The sequence below is a fragment of the Acipenser ruthenus genome, chromosome 3, assembly GCF_902713425.1.
Source record: "Acipenser ruthenus chromosome 3, fAciRut3.2 maternal haplotype, whole genome shotgun sequence".
NCBI classification, from domain to species: Eukaryota; Metazoa; Chordata; class Actinopteri; order Acipenseriformes; family Acipenseridae; genus Acipenser; species Acipenser ruthenus.
Window position 1 is genome coordinate 18,388,462 of NC_081191.1, and position 22,142 is coordinate 18,410,603.

General features: G+C 36.8%; 1 protein-coding gene across 8 annotated transcripts in view; it reads left to right on the plus strand.

Moving 5' to 3' along the window:
- Nucleotides 1-21,243, plus strand: part of LOC117394346 (oxidation resistance protein 1-like) — a 155,481-nt gene extending 134,238 nt beyond the window's left edge. For 6 of the 8 annotated variants that reach the window (XM_059012690.1, XM_059012691.1, XM_059012694.1 and 3 more), the window contains 7 exons: nucleotides 2,106-2,268; nucleotides 7,142-7,222; nucleotides 8,659-8,784; nucleotides 11,172-11,324; nucleotides 12,454-12,549; nucleotides 13,292-13,365; nucleotides 18,920-21,243. In XM_059012690.1, coding sequence (XP_058868673.1) covers nucleotides 2,106-2,268; nucleotides 7,142-7,222; nucleotides 8,659-8,784; nucleotides 11,172-11,324; nucleotides 12,454-12,549; nucleotides 13,292-13,365; nucleotides 18,920-19,055 — 829 coding nt within the window. In that variant the 3' untranslated portion in view covers nucleotides 19,056-21,243. The remainder of the gene's footprint in view (nucleotides 1-2,105; nucleotides 2,269-7,141; nucleotides 7,223-8,658; nucleotides 8,785-11,171; nucleotides 11,325-12,453; nucleotides 12,550-13,291; nucleotides 13,366-18,919) is intronic. The other 2 variants (XM_059012693.1, XM_059012695.1) reach the window with 1 other exon arrangement.
- Nucleotides 21,244-22,142: the final 899 nt, after the last annotated feature.

The window sequence follows — 22,142 nt, forward strand, 5'->3', positions numbered from 1 at the left end:
ACTACTAGTAATTTGTTTTTAGTTTTTGTTTTTTCAGAAAAAAATACAGTGCAAGCACAGGGTCTTTATAAGCATATTCATAAGAGATATCTGAAACTGATAATATTAGGCTACAATCACTTTAACTGTCGCTGTCATCCATACAGACAGGTGCAAGTAGCCTGCAGGTATCTCACTCTGTGAGGTCACAGTCTCCTGGCCCCAAACCAGGAAATGGAGATCGCCCTTTGTGTATTTCCGGGTATTATTTGATTCATTGTAACGCGATTTAAACATAATTTGGTAAAATTAATGTGATTTATATGTTCAAGTGAGACCTGTTAATATTATTTTGTATGTTTATGGTAACAGTCAAGTTCCATGTCATGGGCTCTTTTACGACTTTAAAGAGCAAAAAAACACTTTTCCCTTCTGCTGGTGGCAGAGTAGTCCCGTCCCTTCCCATTCCCGGAAGCTTAAATCCCATTCTTGCCTGTCCTGAGAGGTTTATTTTTTTTATTTCCCAGTTCCCCCCGTTCCCGTGAGCTTCACTCCTGTACCATCCCATCCTGCAAAATTTAACAATTTTTTTCCCCGCGGGAATCCTGTAGGTCCCGCAGGAATCCCGTCTTCATGTCACTCTGCTCTGCACACGTTGGCCACGTTGTCATGAACACAAGCTTTACTTTTGTATCCATTTCAAACTCTGTGTTTATCTGATTGATCGCTTCTGCTAAATTCACAGCTGTGTGTCTCTTGTGTAATTTTCGTGTCATTAATACTTTTGATTCGAGTTCCCAATTTTTTGCTTAATGTAATGGCAGATGACTGTTAAAAACGCTTCTTGTGTCATGCTTGTCCATACATCGGTAGTGATGGACATTGAATTACACTCCTGACTTAAATCCTGTTTAAGCTTTTCCTTTGCACGTTCGTGATCCAGAGTAATGAATTTGGAGATTGTCTTTCGACAGGGCATTTCATGGCATGGAGCAAGATTCACAATCAGATTTTTCAACGCAGCTCCCTGTACTATACTAACAGGTCTGATATCTTGTGTGACAACATCCACTATCGGGCCTGTTATTTCTTTTGCTCTGACGCTTTTTGGATCAACTTTATTTCCAAAATAAGCTGTCACTGAAGGTGCTGTTTCCTTATGTTTTTTACTTGTGTTCCCGCTGTCATATTTTGTCAGGTGCTGTCTTAAATGATCCCGCAGGTTGGTGGTATTGCCACAGAAGCTCATTAAAACTCCACAAACAGCGCATTTTGCCTTTCCATTTTGTTATTTTGTAAAAAAAACAAAAAACTTCCAAACGTCTGATGGCATTATTTAAAATTAAATTAAATTAAAATTTAACTAGCAAAATCTGATCGTGAAATGCAGCCTACCTAGTCTCTTCTCTAGGGTTTTTTTTTTTTTTTTGGGTCACGCTTAGTTATTCCAACGATTTGATGGATCGATGTGTTGTCCCAGCCCTACATCCATCCGTTCCAAAAGAAGGAAAATAAATAAATTCCATTAACATACATGTATATTCATATTCTGCTGTTCTTTCAAAGCAGAGTTGAAAAGTAAATTTAGCATGAAGTGCTGTTATCTACATTGCTTTTTTAAGTTATGGATGCTCATATAAACACTACTGTATTCTTCATCTCGTCAGTGATGACCTTGTAGGAATTTAAACAAACCTGATTTACAACCAATTGATTTCTACTGTACAGCTATGGCCAAAAGTTGTGTATCACCTAGAATTTTAGGATTGAGACATAATAAAAATAAACTATATGAACATAATTTAGATCTTTTATTTAACACAATGTAATTAAAGAAACTACAAAATATCGCAAAAGTCCACTGAAAGCCATAATAGCAGTTCAGTATTTCATGTTAGATTTCAAAGTGTCAGATTTTTTATTTAAAACATACCTACATATTACAATTATTTCTTGCTCAATATAGTGTACACGCTGGTCTACTGTTTTTTTTTAATCTTTGTATAAAAGTGTATACAGCATATCCTGTTTAAAATGCCAAACTGACCCTGTATTCTTATTGCCAGTCTTGCAGTTGGCCTAAAGGTCGTCCTAATGACTGATCTATCCTCTCGTCTTATTTCTAGGACGGACCATTTGTATGCGTTCTTCATACAGTGGAGTCCAGACATGTATGGTGAAGGAGCTGGAGTTTTGGGAAGAGAGCCAGGGTTCATGGTTGTAAAAAGGAATGAGGAGTCAGAAACCGGTGAGGAACCAGCAAGTGAAGTAACAGCAAAGGACTGGGAGGTAGGACTACTAGAAATCATTTTCCTATTCTGCACCATGTTCTGCTGAATTAATGTTTAATTCAGTGTACATTGGTATGAAGCTTATTTAATTGCACAATGGTTGCTAATAAATGGCTTATATCTTTCCAAGATAGTGATCATGTGCGTCAGTTAAATGTTGTTCTGCTGAGTAAACAGTGTTTGTTGTTTCAACAGTTTTAATGGTTTTCTGTGATGTTTGTGATTCTGTGCAGCTGAACTTTTTTTTTTATTCTCCTTGCCCCTGCTGTGATTTGTTCTTTGCTGAAGGTATTTTGTGTTTGTACTGCTATTTTAGTATATCTGATTTTGCATCATCTGCATATTCCATCCTGTTGCATTGTTTTAAGGTTTAATTTGATGTTCTAGCAGCCAGTATGGTATGCATGCTTTGAATATACATTATATATTTTACTACATAAAGGTGGCAATATGATGATGTCTTGCTCTAGTATATCTTTTAACAAGATGCATTACTTAAATATTGAATGTAAAAGTCTACTTTTTTTTCCTTCATAAGTCTTATGTTTTGTTAGGCATGTAGCCATGCAATGTTTTGTTTGTTTGTTTCTTCATTTAATGTTTTTGTTTTCAAATTCCACCAACCTATTATTCAGTAACACAGAGGAAAAAACTGAAATTGTATTTAAATGGAAAATATTATTTTCAGTTGGATCAAGAGGTATGCAAAGACATGTGCAGACAAGAGCTAAACTGGACTTGTAAGGCATAGAGACAGCCTGATAGAGAGGTGGGGTCTCCATATTTATATTGCCAGTGGCTGGCGATTTAAATATCAGCTTAACCTGTCTACAAAGAAAATGTTGAGGAAATAAGATATCTGTTTACTGTTGTTTTTTTTTTTTGTTTTTTTTTAAACAGTGGGTACAAATGTGTTTTTCTACATAAAACGTTGGCGATCCTACACCCAAATTCCAGTCCAGTTAGGCTATATAATGGAATCCTAATAATAATAATAATAATAATAATAATAATAATAATAATAATAAACATTCAAACAAAATGACTTTACCAAGTCATGAGTGACATTGTATTGTGTGAACAGGGGTGTAGGAAATTGCAGCAGGAGACCATATAAAGTTAACCTGTACCAATTACAGTCTGCCACAGCCAAAAGCACTGGATGTAAAAGATTCGATTCTATGAAATTGATAGCTACAGAAGTTGATACCTGAATTTAAATAGTAATGCAAATAAATGAAGTAGGAAACAAAGTGGACTGATTTGTTCTCCCTGGACTGATGGGGTAACTTGAAAAGTCAAATGGTCTTGTGATTTGAATATATTGAGCTGTGTTGATTCAAACATTCTTCTTACCTACCAATGTTATCATATTTTCCTTACTTTTTAAAATTTAATAGTGAATGTATTAATTTCCATGAAAAACCATCTACTGCTCATGATTCTGCTGAGATGTGTGAATAAAATTACTCTAAGAATGCCTGCAGAAATGTTGACTGGAAGAGGAAATAAGTAACAGCCTTCAACCTCATCTTTTTAAATCTGGTTACAGGTTTAGATAATCCTAATAAGAGGGTTCAAGGCTAACCACATCCACATTATTGCTGGTATTGTTATTCTTAAAATAGCTTTGGCTGTTTTGTCTGCGGTTTCATATCACAATGTTTTATTTTGCAGTTGTAGTTACTCAGCAAGAATATAGTTACTGTGTCTTCTTGATTAGTGGAAATACCGCCTTCTGGCACTTTGGAGACAAATCACGGTAGAGGGATCGCATATTCCGGCAATGCCATTGGCTGTTTGCTTTACAGACCTGAAAAACGAGAGAGGTTGGTCGGTGCAGTTGGGGAGATTTAAAAGTCATGAATATTACTCACCTATTTTTATTAATATTTTGAATGGGAAATGTTTCCTTCAGGCGGCTAAAAGAAGGAAAACAACTAATGGCAAAATATACTTATACTGTGGTAATACTTACATTCTCATAGTTACAGTCACTACAGACGCGGTGCAGTTTCTCTTAGGACACTGAGTGTTTACAGACCAGCTTGGGAAACTTTGTAGCATCGATGTGTACATTGTTTGTGTGGCAGCACTAAAGTAATAATACCACTATTGCATTCACATTGATCCCATTCTGTATGATATATCACACACGTACGCACAATGACAATAATTACATGCATACATCTCTTGTAAGAAGCGTAAGAGTTGACAAATATGAACGTAAACCGTAATTTCTATGTAATGTCACTACTGTAAAAAAACAATTACCAGCCATCTTCATCTTACTGTCCGTTTGTTTGTAGATTGTGCGATTATATATATAAGAATATATATATATATGTATGTCTCAATTATAAAATTCTAGGTGATGCAAAACTTTTGGCCATAGCTGTACAGTACTGTATGGTACCAGGGAGGAGATATTTGTGAGGTGTGTCTATGGATTTACAGTTCTGAAGAATGTGTTTTTGAGTTTTTGAAATTTGAAATTGCGGTACTTGTCATATCTACTTTTTTCTCCTCAGTTAAAGATGTTCTGTAGGCTGAAGTCAGTATTATGAGTGTGTTCATTTCTGGGCTATTTGTTAATATCTCTCACTGCCTGGCAGGCACATAATATAATACCTGCTGGAAAGCTTGTTTTACACTGTCTGGTAATTCTTCATTTTCTAGAAATGTTTCAGTATATGATTAGTCATTGATCAAAATAATTGCACACAGTATGTACTCAGTTTCTTTAGAATGCACTTTGCTTATATTTGAGTTTGTTTATAGCTCCCAAATATAATTTGGCCCCAAGATTTTGCACACTTTGCTATAAACAAACGGGAATATAAGCAAAGTCTGCATTCTAAAGAAATTGTGTGATTCAAAACAGTAGAAGTATATTTAAGTTGAGGGAAAGGATGTATTTTGCAATCAGTTTTATTTACAAGTGAAATTTAAACTGAGAATGCAAGATTGCGAAGAAAAGGGACTTAACAATGCCAGTGTTTTACAAGGGTTTTGACTTTGCATAGTTAGTAAAGTTTTAAAAAGGTTCTAGCTAATGAAGTAATTGAGTAAGTTGGTCTATCTGCACTTTTTGTTCTCTTTTGTAGTTCTCGCATGTGCAGTCTTGAAAGAAACAAAAGCATGTTTTTCATTTAAAAAAAAAAAAAAAAAAAAAAAAAGCTATCTGGTACCAGAAACCTCTGTTATATGCACTTCCTAGGTCATTTTACCTGGAGACTGAAATTCACTCCATTCTTTCTTTCTTGACATTAACCAAGTAGCTGTTTCCCCTAATGACTGACATGCCTTGCCATCAGTGTCTTCAGGTGAAGAGAATTTCGGTCTCCACATGGTGACCTAGAAACTGCACAGTATCACGTAATGCATGCAAACAGCTTTCTGGTATCAGGTTTAAAGAAAAAAATAATACAAACATGAAAATACATGCTTGCTGCAATGTCTGCTTCTTTCAAGACTGTACACAAGACCTACACAGGGAATATAAGTGCATGATATGTAAGGATTTAAATTAACATTTTTTCAGCATGTTTGCTGTTAAAAAGAGACTTTCTGGTTCTGGATGTCACAATAAATAACTGCAAATATATAAATGAAGTTTATTGCTGGTTTTAATATGCACTATATACTATTTTCTGAAATGTCCATCATAATACAATGTTACATGAGAAGTTTTGCATGGAACATAGACGCCATGGTGTCCATGTTACGCACATATTTAATATAATAATATCCCTTTCAAGACAGGTAAATATTAGGACAATAAAATGACATTTAAGAAAAAAAAAATCATTACTTGTGATGTCTTGGAACCAAAAATGAGTAAGTTCCAGTTGGATTTCTGTATAATAACACAATGTTGAATGAGGTCAATATTGAGACAGTTCCATGCATTGCATGTTTGAGGATGTAAAACATAATTTAAATTATATTTTGATAAATGTAAGTAAGCAATCCATGAAAGTCTTCAAAAGGACATATTGTGCAGTGTTTTATAACTCGAAGTGGCATGCTAAATATAAAAAGCACACTTTTTGTGTCAATGTTACATAAGAGTAGTAGGGTGGTCCTTGAATAAAACTGTGTGTCAATTGAAAATGGCAGTTTTTGTTTGTTTTTTTTTCTTAAGAGATGCATGTTATATAAACGTATACCTTGCACAGTTAACTAAAGAAATAAATGCAATTAAGTCATTTTTTAAATTTGACACTTTGGGTACCATGTGTTCGAGACTGACCCTCATACCAATATTAAAAAAATGTAGATGTACAAACTTCCAATATAAGACTTGCACTTATGAAGATGTGATTAAAGCATACTGTACCGTTGATGGCACCCCTGCAGCTATCATCACTGATTGCATTGATGACCAAAAACATACTTTGATAATAAACCATTTCTGTAATTTCAAAATAAACCTTTTTACCCCTACCCAGAAGTGTTTTAAATACTACATATTTTATAATTTAATATTTTTACATTATACTGTACATTAAAGAAATATTTTTTTCACAGTGGGTCATTCAGATCACCAGAACGATTGTGTCTTCGGTGACTGTGAAAATACCAATGACCTTTTCTTGTTTATTTTTTTCCCACTGGTTTACATAAATAGTCCGGTTTGTATTTTGGCTTGTCCCTGGATCTTAAAATATCAAGGCTAGGGTACTGGCTGCAGAACAAAACAGTTAAACATAGACTTGAGGTGGTGAAGTGATGAATTCTCTTTGCCACAGGCGTGGATACTCCCTCCTTTCCTGTCCATATTTTCAATCTTTTGTTTATCCATCCTTTTACTTCCTCCTCTTCCTCAGTTGTCAGCAGCATTATTCTCTTCCTGTCTCTGTATTCAGGTAGTGTCAGTGGCTGAGTATCACCGCAGGATCGATGCTCTTAATACTGAAGAACTCCGCTCACTCTGCAAACGTCTCAAGGTGCCCCCTTCAGTAGTTAAACCCATTCTCCAGAGACTCCAGTACATTGTAGTGTTCTTGTCTGGGGCAAATCCCACATCCAATGGGTTTGTCAGTGGCTTCTTCACTACAAAAAGTTTCTGCAGAAAATTCCTTCATTTCCTGAAGAGTTAGTACAATTGCTGTGATGTGCTGTAGTGTTTGGAACATTTTAACTATAGCAATGCCCAGTTCTTGATATGTGTGTGTTTTAATATTAGTCTGCCCCAAGTTACACATTCAGTTATGATTGTGGTTAGATTTCATACATTTCTGTTTTGAGGGGTCATTGATATGGTTAAAGAAATATGCTTTGTATTATACTGCAAGTGTGGCAGGGCTATTTCATTATCTTGTTTCAAACAAATGAGGAATTTTCTGTCTGCCTGCTTAGTGATGACTTACAAACTGTGCTCCATTACAGCATCTTCTGTGGTGATGAGGACCTCCTTTCAGATTTATTTTTCATTTCTAAGGGGCTGGGGGGGGGGGGGAGAGATTGAGATTGTGGTTGGGAGGAAGTGTGTTTTGTTTTGTTTTGGGTTAGTATCAGCTGAATACAATACAGGTAACCATTCAAGTCCTATATGACTTGAGTGCATTCAAACTTTCCCAAGCATGTATTACCTAAAGTATAACCAAACTAGTACAGTAACCAGATAACTTTATTTTCACATCACAATACTTTTTTTTTTTTTTTTTAATTCGATTAAATTTGATTCATAGTCCAATTGATAATTCTGTTTTTTCTTCAGCTGATACCCTTTACCGACAGTACTAACAATATAATTCTCCAAAATGCTGTTGATTTACACTGCAGTAGTAGATTAGTTCTGTGGAGTGCTGTGATCTTACAGTAGGTAGAAATGTGGAAGTTAAACAAATGTCCAAGAGAACTTTGAAGAAGTAAAAAAAAAAAAAAAAAAATGGTGTTAATAAATAAATACAGCGAATGAACAAATCATTTTAGCCAATATTTTCTATCAGTTTGATTTGGCTTATTTTTTTTAAATATTCAAATGTAAGATAAAATATATAAAGTAAAAAAAAAAATTCTCATCTTGGATATTTGCATTTGTTTGAAGAACCCTTTTAGCTTTCCTGTTTCAATAAACAAATTAATGCTTTAGTTTGGATTGCTGGAGAGTCTTGATAAAAAACTGTACTAAAAAATGTCTGTACTAACAAAGAAATACCCCTGCCTGGAGTGAACACGATCTGTGTCGTGACATTGATCAGGTTTAGTTACTGAGCTTAGAGCTCAGCTGTGGTGTTGGTCGGCAAGGATGCAATTATATTTGAGGCAGTAAATGTTGCTTTAATGTTATACTTGCATTCTTGTAACACAGTATGTTATCAGTAGAAAGGGTGTTTTATGTAATTCTTTATCTGTACTAATGACTTGTTTGTTTTATTAGATAACAACAAAAGAAGATGTGAATTCAAAACAAGGTCCAGCCATCAAGACTGATTTAGAACCAGACACTTTCAGACCAAATCTAAGTGAACCGAGTGAACTGCTTCAGCCCGGGCAGATTGAGAAAGTAAGTTTTTATTATTTCCTGTAAAAGTCCATTACTTGTTGGTGGTTTGGTGTTTGTATACTGTATGAATATATAAGTATAGTCATAGGAATTTTATTCAGTGCCAGGTTTCACATAGCTAAGGCTGAAGGTATAATACGAAGAATTCTGTATTAACAGTATTACACTGCCAAAGTCATGCTGTAATTAAGTAGTTAGATCTCATATAACTATGTGCTATGGACTTCAAAAACATTATTTTCTTGACTGATTCATGAAACAAATATGGACTGCAGACCTTGGCACAAAGCCAAAAAGCTGTCTAACAAGGATGAGCAATACTTATCCTTAGGATAATATCCTTAAGGGATAGAAAGAAAACAAGCATTGAATTGACAAAAGAACTGGCAGAAGGCACAGGTGTCGTTGTCCATCAAATCAACAGTACGAAGGTCACTCTTGAAATCAGGACTTAAAGGATGTGTTACAGTTAGAATACCTCAGTTGAGAAAGGGCAACAAGACTAAAGAATCTGCACAAGAACACAGAAATTGGACTATGGAACAATGGTCAAAGGTGCTTTGGACTGTTGATGGATGGACAACCCCAATGGAAATGTATAATTTCTAGAAATTTCTCAAACAAAGAATTTTAGGAAAAATCTTTTGAAGCAAAAGATTTGCTTTTGTGGATGAGGAAAAAGTTACAAGAAATAGATCTCTACAATTTATTTATTTCAGACCCTGACAAAGACAATGAAATTAATAGCTAGTTGTGGCACCTTTAGCAATAATAACCTCTTTTAAACGATTAGGATATCTTTTGGCATGATTCTTTAGTGATTTTTGACCATTCTTCAACGCAAAATTTGTTCCAGTTCATTCAAATTCCGAGGACTTCTCTTGTGCACAGCCTTTTTCAACTCATACCAAAGATTCTCAATCGGATTGGATCAGGACTTTGACTAGGCCATTCCAGAACCTTGATTTTATTCTTCTTTAACCATTCTGAAGTAGATTTTGATGTGTGCTTTAGATCGTTGTTGTGTTGGAACATCAAATTGCATTTTAAACCAAGTTTTGTAGCGGAGGGTTTCAGATGATTGGCCAATATCTTTTGGTATGCTATGGAATCCATTTTATCATGTATTGGAACTAAATTGCCTGTGCCATTAGAGGAAAAGAAGCCACATAGAAGGGTATTACCACCTCCATGCTGGACAGTAGATATCAATCAATCAATCAGTCAATCTTTATTTTATATAGCGCCTTTCATAGTGGACCACCATCACAAAGCGCTTTACAAGATAGTGAGGAACAATACATTAAATACAGTGAAATACAGGGCATAGTACATTAAACACAGGTCTAGGGTGTGAATTCTAAACATTCTGGATGCGTGTGTCATACAGAATCATACAAATAAGATGGAATAAAAAACATGAAATAGCAATTTTGACAACAGCTAGTAACACATATCAGGCTTAGGGAGCATTGAAAGCAAGAGAGAACAAGTGGGTCTTGAGAGTTGATTTGAAGCGAGCGACTGTGGGAGCTGCATGCACTAAAGCTGGGAGAGAGTTCCAGAGAGTCGGGGCCATGAAGCTAAAAGAGCACTCTCCGAGTGTGGTGTACTTTTGCTTTGGTGTAACGAGCAGGCCAGAGTCAGAAGACCTCAGCTTGCGTGCAGAGACAAAGCGGGTCAGCAGGTTGGAGAGATATGCTGGACCTGTGTGATGAAGGGCCTTTTAGGCAAGCAGGAGATTTTGAAAGTAATCCTGAACTTTACAGGTAGCTAGTGCAGCTGGACAAGACAGGGGGTAATGTGATCATTTTTTTTTACATCTGGTAAGGATCCTAGCAGCAGTATGGTGTTCTTTTCTTTGTACGCCTCACCAGACTTTCTCCAAACATAACGACTATCACCGTGACCAAATAGCTCAATTGTTTTTTCATCCCTCCACAAAACCTTTGACCAGAACCGATATCCATCATTCAAATGCTGTTTTGCAAACTTTAAGCGATTGTCCTTATGACGTTTTCCTAAGAGTGGCTTTTTCCTTGGCCTGTAACCATTGAGACCTTCACCATGCAATTTTGGTTGAAATGGAAACCCCAGTCCCACTTGCAGCCAATTCAGTTTGAATCTCGGATTGTTATTAACCTTCCCCACAATTCTTCTACTTATTCTTGGTAAAATTCACAAAATTGGTGGCTTCAATCCAGCCTGTTAAATCGGAAGCATTTCATTGGTTCCCGACTCCTTGACAGGTTTTTTCTTTTGCATTGGTACTACAAATTAAGTGAATTTTTTTTAGGCATTCTTAGTTAAGAGGCAGTGCCAGATGTTTAGAAGAATGTTTTTGAGATGTATCATTTCCATAATCTGTCTATCTGCTTGCTTTTTAGCTTGCAAAGCATCTTCCTCCAAGAACAATTGGTTATCCATGGACACTTGCATTCAGCACAGCAAGAAATGGCATGAGCATAAAGACGCTATATCGTACAATGCAGGGTCAAGACACACCAGTGTTGATGGTCCTAAAAGACAGTGATGGACAGGTAAAATATCTGCAAGTTGTAGTTTTGTGAAAGTTGATGCACCTCATGTCTTAGCAAAAGTACTTGGCCTAATATTGCATTGATTCTTGACTGATTTTGTTCAGTGGTTTTCAGAACCAACTAGAAAACTACTAAATTAAGTTATTCTAACTTTGATAGTATTATTATTATTATTTATTTCTCAGCAGACGCCCTTATCCAGGGCGACTCACAGTCGTAAACAAAAATATATTAGCATTGTAATGTGGTATTTCTTTCTTTGACGGGGATATGCATTTTACTTACATACCTGGTATGTTTTACTGGGTAAATCTGTTAGCAGGCAAACCATTAAAATAGTTTCAATGCAGATTCAGTAGTACATGTTAACTTGGCCTCGCCTCTTCTCTTCTTACAGATTGCATTTTACCAGAAACAAATAAATATACTGTAACGAGACAAATAATCATGGACAAGTTTGAATTCTAGAGTTTTATTATCTTAACTAGGCATCAGTTATTTTAATATTGTAGAGTTCATATTGTAACATTCACACAATACTATTCATATGGAATGTGATGTTTTCATTATGTTAGCATACAGAGGTAGCTTTTTATACAACTGGTTTGCATTATGCAAAAGATGCAACCAAAGGCACGTGTGCGCAGGAAAAAAAAAATTCTTAGTGATCAAAGTTGAAATATATCCAACGACCTACTGAGAATACCATATCTGGTGTAAATTAACCAATCTGATTATATGACCACATTTTCAGCAACAACCTGCCTGATCGTCAACGTTTAAACTGAATGCAGTGCTGTTTGGTGCGAGACAACGCTGCTTTAGTATATTGACGTAGATTCCTGCTGCCATTAAGTGGTACTGTAGAAACCTGTACAGCTGCTCATTTAAATCTGAAAATAAATCTACAGGGTATTTTTAAAGGGTAAAGCCTGAAGCAAATAATACAAATAAATAAGTTAACAAAAAAAAGTGATAAACTGAAAAGGTCCAGCTAACAGCAGATCAGTTTTTCACGGAGTTTCGCATAGGTGTGGTTATAATTCCGAATGTAAATACTACTGTATATAAAATGCAATTGAATTTGAAAGTCAACAGTTATTTTTTAATTTTTGTATTTTCACGGTAGGTCTTTGGTGCACTAGCATCTGAGCCATTCAAAGTCAGTGATTGTTTTTATGGAACTGGGGAAACATTTCTTTTCACGTTTTGTCCTGAATTTGAGGTAAGATTGTCTGTAATATGATTTATCTTTAGGAATTGTTGCATTTGTTTGTACAGTAAAAACTTGATTATCTGGTCTTTGACTTTACAAACATCTGTCATATTGAGAGCAAATCTGTTGAATCGTTTTCATAGCTGCGATAACCAACCCTTATATTTGCAGTTTAGGGTTTTATGTTGTATGACTTTAATATGATGATTGTGTATTTCATATTACCAGTTTTACAGTAGTTACGAACACCTTGAGAATGGAGGTTGTTTGTAAGTCTGAAATGTCTGTAACTGAGTTTTCAACGGTTTTAATGAATGTGTACACCTGCTATCTACACCCTCAATCTGGCGAATAATACAAGGATACAACACAGTAATGTAATAGTCATATTGTTATGGTTCTAAAGTCTTTAAAAGAGTATTATAAATGGAAAAATGCTAAATTTAAGTTAACATTGAAATTGTAGCAAAACACAGATTTAAACGTTCAGGAAAACCTGGGTTAACGTAGTGCTTGTTTTTAAACAAAATTAATTTGTGCGGCTTGCTCAGGCATTCAACCTCCTTTGGCTAGTGGGGGCTACCAGAAATGGTGTATTTTGGTCTTTGTCTTATTAATCAGCGGCTAATGTTCACTAAATGCTTGTATTTAACATGTTTTCTTGAATTATCTTATATTAAGTGTAGTGTGTCAATACTTTTGTCTGCGACTCTATATGTTAAGGTAATGAAGGGCACGACTTATTTTTCAGGTCTTCAAATGGACAGGAGACAACATGTTCTTTATTAAAGGAGATATGGACTCTTTAGCTTTTGGTGGAGGAGGGTAAGTGACCTTAGCAAAACAATTTGCATCACAGTGTGGTTCCCCTTCAAGTACGAAATGTAACCATTAATGTATGGGTATTTACCTTGTAGTGACCCAAAACCTGAATAAGATATACCAAAGCTGCTGTCCGAGCCAGTGACACAGTCATGGGCCGTCAAATAGATTACGCTCACAGATCTCATCGCAATTGTTTCTTTCAAGACTTACCGGACAAGAGCCTTGTTCAGATGTACTTGTTACTTCTATCTGCTATATATTTAATGTTTTATTGTGTTTTTACACAAATGATATGCAATAGTTTTTTCTATTTACGTGTATTGTGTGCACTACAGCCTATTGCTTGTTACGTCCTGCTGCGGCCTTGTGCCCCGCGTAAAGCCAGCAGCTAGAGTCGCTCCATCCCAGGACACTGTGTGGAATGGCAAGGGTGTGCAAGGTGTGTGGAAACCCCCTTGGCAGAGTCTCCACATCAGTGCAGCTGCAGGCAGTTTTACCTGGCCTTGCAGAATTTTTTGCAGGAGGTTTGAGGGAGACATGTGCTGTTTTTACAGATAACACAACAGTAGTGGCTTACATCAACCACCAGGTCGGCCTCAGGTCACCCAGTCTCCATCGTGCGGCCTGCAAGCTTTTGCTCTGTACACAAGCGAACCTCTCACTACAGGCAGTACATTTGCCTGGGGTGACAAACTGGGCTGCGGACCTCCTCTCAAGGAGAGCCTCATTTGGGAGAGGTTCAGGCGAGCATAGATAGATCTCACAGGAATCAACCCACTGGTCCCTGTGGTTCTTCATAATAGACGGGGACCCGCTGGCAATAAGTGCCTTGGCACACCAGTGGCAGAGGCAACTATTATATGCCTTCCCACCAGTCTCTTATTGGCCCAAGAGACTGGTTTTCAACCTTTATGCAGCTGCTGAGCGGCCAGCTGTGGAGACTGCCCAAGCATCGTGACCTGCTAGTCAGGCACCGGGGACCTTATGGCATCCCGTCCCATCGAGCCTGCAGCTCTGGGTCTGGCCCCTGAACAGCTGCATTTGAGCCCGCTGGGACTTTCCAACAGGGTTAATGACGCCCTGCAGAATGCCAAGTCATCGTCCACGCATTCCCAGGATGGGTAGTGGGGTGTTTCCAGACATGGTGTCTGCCTCGTGAGTTTGACCCCACGACCTGTGGAACTGGAGGATTTCCATCCACCTTCTTTCCAGTCTGACAGAGCGACAGCTCCATACGCTCTGCCCAGTGCGGGCCCTGGTGCACTACGTTGACAGGACGAAAAGTTGGAGGCAGTCCGAACTATTTTTTGTCTGCTATGGGGCAAAGTCCCATGGTCAAGCCCTGTCTAAGAAGCAGCAGTCCAAGTGGATAGCAGACATGGTCAAGACTGCCTATGAGCTGGTCAACTTGCCCCCTCCAGAAAAGCTTACTGCCCATTCCACCAGGGGCATGGCAACTTTGTGGGCTATATTGTAGGGTGCATCTGTCACAGAGATTTGCAGTGCAGCGGTGTGGGCTACTCACCTTACCTTTACTAGGTTCTACAGACTTAATGTTGCGGATCCTCAAAACCCTGTAAGGGCGGCTTCCCAGTACTGCATCTCCAGCCCTGCCCCACTCCTTGTTTGCTGTATTTATCACATATCTCTTCATAGTGTAGCAATTCCCATGCTACATAATGTGGGTGTAAGTCTCACCCACCTGTCCCTTTAATTAGGGTCAGTAGCCTGGCCAGGTCAAAACTTCATTTCCCATAGTTCCTTGCAACCACCCTCTATTCATCCTCTCTCCCCATTGGCTCATTCAGATTTCCACCCCTCCAATCTCAGAGCTCCTTAGTAGCCAGCAGTTGTATTAAAGCTGGCTAATCAGGCCTGAGGGAGACTCCCTTTCTCAGCGGAATCCATTAAACTACAGCATTTTCTTTACTTAAATTTCAGTGAATCCATTACCATCCTTAGATAATTCCAGTGCATCCGTTCATTTTCTTTTGTCACTGCGCTTTGTCTAAACTGCTCTTTTTGTTTTCACTGTTACTTGTTTAAGTTTAGCTGTTTTTCTAGGTCTGTTTAGTGTTTGTTGTTTTATGTGTGACGGTCTCAATTTTTTCCTGATCCTCCTGATTTTTTTCAAACAACTGTTCACCATTCAACTCAACACTACTGGACAGTCTCAACAATTTCAACGTACTCAATGTTTTCAACCTTCTACAATCACCATCATTTCGGGACACTTTGCTGGACTGCCTTATTTGTGGGTGAGATCATTTCTTTTGTGTTTGGATTTTTTCTACTTTAATTTGATACTTTGTGGCCTATATTTTTTGTTATTTTGTTACTTTGTATGGATTTCAATTACCCTGCTATTACTGGACTTGTTGGGCCTACCTGTCATTCTCCCACCATCTTTTGTCTATCTGTGTGTGTTGTGTTTGTGAGTGTGGGTTTATTGGAGACCCTCCGGACACCATTCATTTTCTACTTTGTGAATCTGTTTAGCCTTCTGTTTGTCCCTATATACTTATCTGTACCAGCTTTTCTTACCTGTTACCTGCAATTATTTGAATTCCTTTCTTATCATTATTCATTTCATTCATTTGTTCATTTTTTCATTTGTTGACATTATTGTTCACAATAATAAACTGATTGTTCGTGAAATTGACACCTCTGACGTCCCTGCTTTTGCTGTCTGTCACTCTTGCTGACTTATTTAGCTATAGGAATAGGGCCAGTAGTATCTCCTTAGGGAGGACAGTGCAACTGCTTCTCAGTTGTGCAGAGTGATCGTTACAATAGTCGTGCATACTGATAAATCATCTCCTGATCACTCGATTTATCACCAAACTCCTCAATAATGCTATCCAAGTCATTATTATATTACTATAACATCTCAAAAAAGTTTGGCAAATGTCCGCGATTTTCTTTGAGGGCTGGATGCAGAAGCAGCTATCTTGTTTGTTTATGTCCGTGTTATCTATGTGGTGCCGGGGCTATCTGTATTCATGAGATACACCCTTTTTTTTCGGCTTCTCTCAGCTCCTATTGGTCTCACTCAGCCACTGAATGGTTTTCTCGTCTTTTTCCAGAGAAAAAACGACTAGAGACCTGTTTTTTACGTCTTTTTGATGATGTCGGACAGGGTCCAACATTGGACCAGAAAGGGAAAATTGCAATGTCGGACCAGGTCCGACATAGAACTGCAAAGGGTTAAAAGCACCCCAACTACTGAGCGACAGCACATTCATACATTTCTATTGGAGACTGCGCTTGCGAGATTTAAAATGAGATTACAATGAGGAATGGACACTTGTTTGTGGGAATTAACACTAGAACCGCAGAGATTTCAGACTACATACAACCGCCACACCCGCAAAATGTGAGGCTCCATTTTAAAACGACTTCGATATGAAAATGAAAACCAAACAATCGGGTACAACTTCATATTTTTATTTATGAACATCATACATAACATTTTCAGAGCAGAAACACCGTATTTACATTGAAACTTTTTTTTTATTATTTTTTTAAAAGAGCACATATACATAAACATAAACTGTAATAAAATAAACTTTACGCAATAAACTTCTGTGTAAACAGGTGTAGAAAGCTGTACGCACAAATTATAGAACATAAATAACTAGTTGTAAAAATAGCATAAAACAAAAATATAACCTAATGCAATGTGAAAGTGGTTTGAGTGAAACAGAGTTCAAAGGCTCTGTCTCTCTGTTCAGAGTTCTATTACAGCTTTCTAACTACAATCTATGCAGAAAAAACACTTTTCAACTACCAGGGCATTTGCCACAGACTGCCTTTTCACAACAGGCGCAGACATCAAAAGTTCTGTTTTTATTGCATTTAGCAACCTGGCATTCTTTTATTCCGTGTGCCAGTGGGTGCAGCGCTGGCTGAAGGTTGAGGGGCATTTGCCAGCCGGCTTTCGTGTCTCTTATCAAAATGTTTCTGCCGTAGCTCCAGGGCTAGCTGCAAAATGATGTCCCTCTGAGTGATTGTGTTGCCGGTGCACTCCTTGTACAAAACCAAAGTGTTGATGGCTGCCAGGTCCAAAACATTATAAAAAACAGCCACAGGCCACCTGCGAGTACCACCTTTGACAGAATACAGCCGTGCCATTTGATCCAGTATATCCACACCGTACTTTGTTCCAACAGTCTCTGGCTTTTGTTTAGGATCAGTCCCGATGGTCACTGATTTGTGCAGAGAGCTTAGAATAAGCACTTTTTTTTTTTTTTTTTTTACACCTTGTATTGTGATTCAATGTGTATTTTGTGACAACTGCCTAATTAATTAATTAATTAATTAATTAATTAATAATATATGATGTGTAGAATGACTGACTTTCATTAGTGTTTCAGCACTAGACAGGAGTATATAATATGTTGTTTCACAATGACGTTGATTTTATTGCAAAGCCCATTCTAACCTGTCTGCTATATTGTTTTGATTATTCTGCATAAACTGCGGGTCTGGCAGTTGAAGAAGCAAGTGCTTATAACTTATTCATTTTTACGATTATGCAGCTGAAACACCGTATGGGTATTAAATTCAAATATTTAGTAACACTTAAGAACGGACATGCACGAGATTCACATATGCGGAGATATTCAAATTTTAATTGCAAAAGACGTTCAAAATGTAGCTATCGTGGTGCTAGTGTTAAAGCTATATTACAGTTAAGATATGGAGAATTTCAGACAGAATTGCAAATGTGTTGCAAAATGTAAAAAAATGCCTACACTCAAAAACCCCAATAGAATGTGCCAGTGACCATAAGGAGTTCGTTGTGGAAGACAGCAAAGGAAAGAGGGTACAACTTAAGTGTGCAAGTACCAAACATATTTTTACAGAAAAATAAACGCCCAAGCATTGTGGAAAGTAACCAAAAACAATAATTTCATACAGTATATAAAAAGTGAAAGCCCAAAGAAAAAAACAATTTACAGAAAAACTCAAAAATAGCTAAAAAAATAAGCACTGAAAAATGAAATTAATAAAAAACGAAAAACAGAAGCCCTAATTATAAGTTGACCGCACTTGTGTATGTGGGGTGCATTTGCAACCCTTTCCACCTTCCACGTGAGCTCAATTATTGCAGCTGACAAAGGGTTCCACTTGGGGAACTTTTGTTCCAATACAACACACATTTTTAGGTGTGTAGGGGTTTCAGCAATGGTTAATGTGGCTTATTTGTTTCTACAGTCCCAACAATACAGTACTGTTTTTACAAATGCTTTGGCACCCCCTAGTGGTCAGAATATTAATCAGTTCAGCAGTCAATCTTGTCAATCTTGTCAAATGTATTTCTGCGGTTACGTTGTCTTCTGTAGTTTGGCTTTCTTTCTGCTGTATAGATAGGTTGCCTGTAAATTGAGGGGCTAGAGAACCACCTTCCATATGTAGCACATATATAACCTTTTTGCTTAAATAAGTTATCCATCATGATTAATTGTTAAATCTCTAACTCGTATATAAAATAATCTCCAATTAAATTCCTTTAATTAAAACTAAGTGTGCCATTTTCCTTTACTTTTAGGGGAGAGTTTGGGCTATGGCTGGATGGAGATCTCTACCATGGAAGAAGTCATTCATGCAAAACATTTGGAAACCATACACTCTCAAAGAAGGAAGATTTCTATGTGCAAGATATTGAAATCTGGTCTTTTGAATAAAACAGTTCACAGATTGCCATAATGAAACGGATCATCCCTAAAGTGGCTGTGTCCCATACCTGACTACATCATTAAAAAGCTTGCTTTAAAGTACATTGTGTGCTTTTTGTCTGTAAACAGCTCATTCAGTACAGAACTATTTTAGTTTAGGTACTTTGGTGTGTAACTGTCAAAAAAGCAAATTAATTACATTTTGAATGTCTTATAACCTATCGTTCCTGTTGCCCTTGTTTGTTAAGATTTAGAAGAGATTTCCAGTTGGCCACTTTTACAATTGCTGATGAAGGTAGTACAGGTTTGGGACAGAAAAAACAACTAACAGTCCTAGACTTGTGTACTGAAGAAATAGCATTAATCAGCTGTATTAGATTTTAGATGATAGCCATCTGAGAAGCTTGCACGAGAAGAATGTACAGTTCATCCCTGATAAGATACCACTTTCTGATTTGAGGGCTAAATGAAGATCTAAGAATGCACTCATTTTACAAATAGGGAAGGACAGGAAAGCTTGATATCATCTTATTAGGGTTGATCAGTATATGACAATAAAGAGCTGGATCTGTTACTGTTAGAATACAATCATTTAGAAGAAATTAAGCAAACTTTCAATACCAACAATTCTTCCTTGAATGAAGTAACTACAGTACTGTATTATAGTTCCTCTGCCATTCAGCATCATAGCACATAGCTAATATCCGAATACCCATAGTTGTAATGTTCTGTCAAGTGGGTGTGTGTGTGAGTTCAGCTAGCACTAGCCCTAAAGAAAATTAGTGTATAAGTAGACAGTAATTTGTTACAATAGATTTGTGGAATATGCAAATTGCTGTCATGTGACCTCAAAAAAAAAAGAAAAACAAATAACAGGTCAATTGTAGTGCAATAGTTACTGTCATTCTATTAGACAGACATGTGAAGCTATTATAGCTTGAAATGACTGTTTAGAAAGCCAAGGTGTATTTCTGTGTGTTAATAGTAAAGCCTGGTGACATGGTTTGTTATGTTTAGGGCTTCTGATTGTTGGTGTTTTACACAGACTTTTTTACTCTCTTTTAAAAATTCAATTGATACCTGTTAAGACTTTTGTGTATCACAATTGCAACTGAGAAACGTGTTAATAGTAAAATTGATTTCATTTACAGTGTGTTTTTTTTTCTGTAAGGGCTTTTAAATCATAAGTCTTACTTTTTCATTTCAAAGCAGAAGCGACTCGTCTTTATTAATGTAAATACAGTTACGCAGCACGATTGTAATAAATTGTGTCCAGGACAAAATACTTTATTTTTCATTAGTTTTAATAAAGATTAGTCGTGTATTAACATGTTGCAATCTCGTCAATGTAGCGTTGTCATTCTGCTTGTAAATGACAAATTAAGGCTTGGCCAATTTAAAAGCCCATTTAGTTGTTTCACAGAAAAAAAATGCAAATTAAATCAATTTTACTATTGACACATTTCTCAGTTGTGGTTGAGATACATGAATGGCTTAACAGGTATCAATTGAATTCTTAAAAGAGTATAAAAGTCAGGATAAAACACAAAATCAGAAACCCTAAGTTATGTTTTACAAAATATACTGCTGTTATGTGGGACAGACCTTTTTTTGTGCTGACATTTCAGCTTGTTTCAGATATATAATGTATATTACCTTGTACAGTTATGTTAAAATAGTAGATTTGTTTCTATATATAAAAATATATAAAAACTGTGGATTTGTGGGTTGCTTATAGCACTTTAATCTAGAAGTTTTTAATAAATGAAGCCCAGTACTTAGGCATCATTAGAAGTAGCTGTACAGTACTTTTCTTTGTCTAGTCCTAAAGATGTTATCTGTCTTAACACGTGCTGCTACAGTCTAAAAGAAAAAAGGGCAAATGTAATATTCTGTACTCAAACAAAATACTATATATGCTGAATGTTAAAGAAATACAGGGCATCATTTTTTTCCTCAATGTTTTTGCTTATAATTCTGTAACTTTGTTAGTATGTAGACTAAATGTTTACAGACTGATATAGAACTTGGAGTTGTAAATACAATTAAATCAGCTTTCTTCCCTTTTGGTCATCCACAGCAATCTTATTGTCTTTGTGGAGTTACAGCTAACTATACAATAATCCTAAAGGGGTTTTACGAGAGCATAATGTAATAGTGATGTATAGTATAAAAATAAAATTATTGTAATCTGGGACTCCTGCCTGAAATTTGAGTTTTGTTTGGGGTCAGTTGTACACCAGAAGTCCAATATAGCCATGGCTTAATTTTGAGTCCACTTTCCTATATATACAGTGCTCCCTCGCTATAAGGCTCTTGATATAACGCTCCTACAGCATGTCCCCCAATTCCCTATACTAGTGATTCATGCAGTACTTCTACAGTAAATACAGTACCGGTGTTCAAACTGTAAACAACTTATCAGTCTAACTTCCGTTTCTGTCTCTCCCTTTTGATACAGTATCTGAACTGAAGCTGCGCTGGCACTTTATAACACATCTTATTCAGCATTTGTTTTATAACTAAATAAATATTAGGCTTATTACGGGTTTTTCTTTTCTAATGTATTTACTTTTTTGCTGCGAGGGGAGCTGCGGCTTTCTCTGGGAGACGAGAAGCTTCAGCTTTGCTTCAGCCCCACTCTGGCAGCCGAACCTGGGGCGAGCCCATTCCCTCTTCCCCTCTCCCGACCCGCTCTCCTTCTCACACTTGCTTTGCTTGTCTGTCTCTTCGAACTGAACTCCCAACCGCCGTTTAGCCAGGCTATTTATAGTTTAAAAACTGCTAATTAAAATGATCCACGAGTGGGAATGTTACCTTTTTTTTTTTTTTTTTTTTGTAAAAAATGTAGCGTTGATTACATGGTGCTTTATGCATTGTTAATTCATGGAAAGTTACATTTCTGCTTCACTATATGTGCATTATAGAGAGGGAGTTATTTAATTTTTGTATTTTAGTCAGATGTGTTTTGTTATGTATCAATATTTGTTTACAGTGTGTACTTTCATAAGTTAGTAAGGGTAAGTGACACAACCACTCGTTTAATTCAAAAAATAATTGGAATATCAATATTTTACTAAAGAAGAGCCCTGCTCT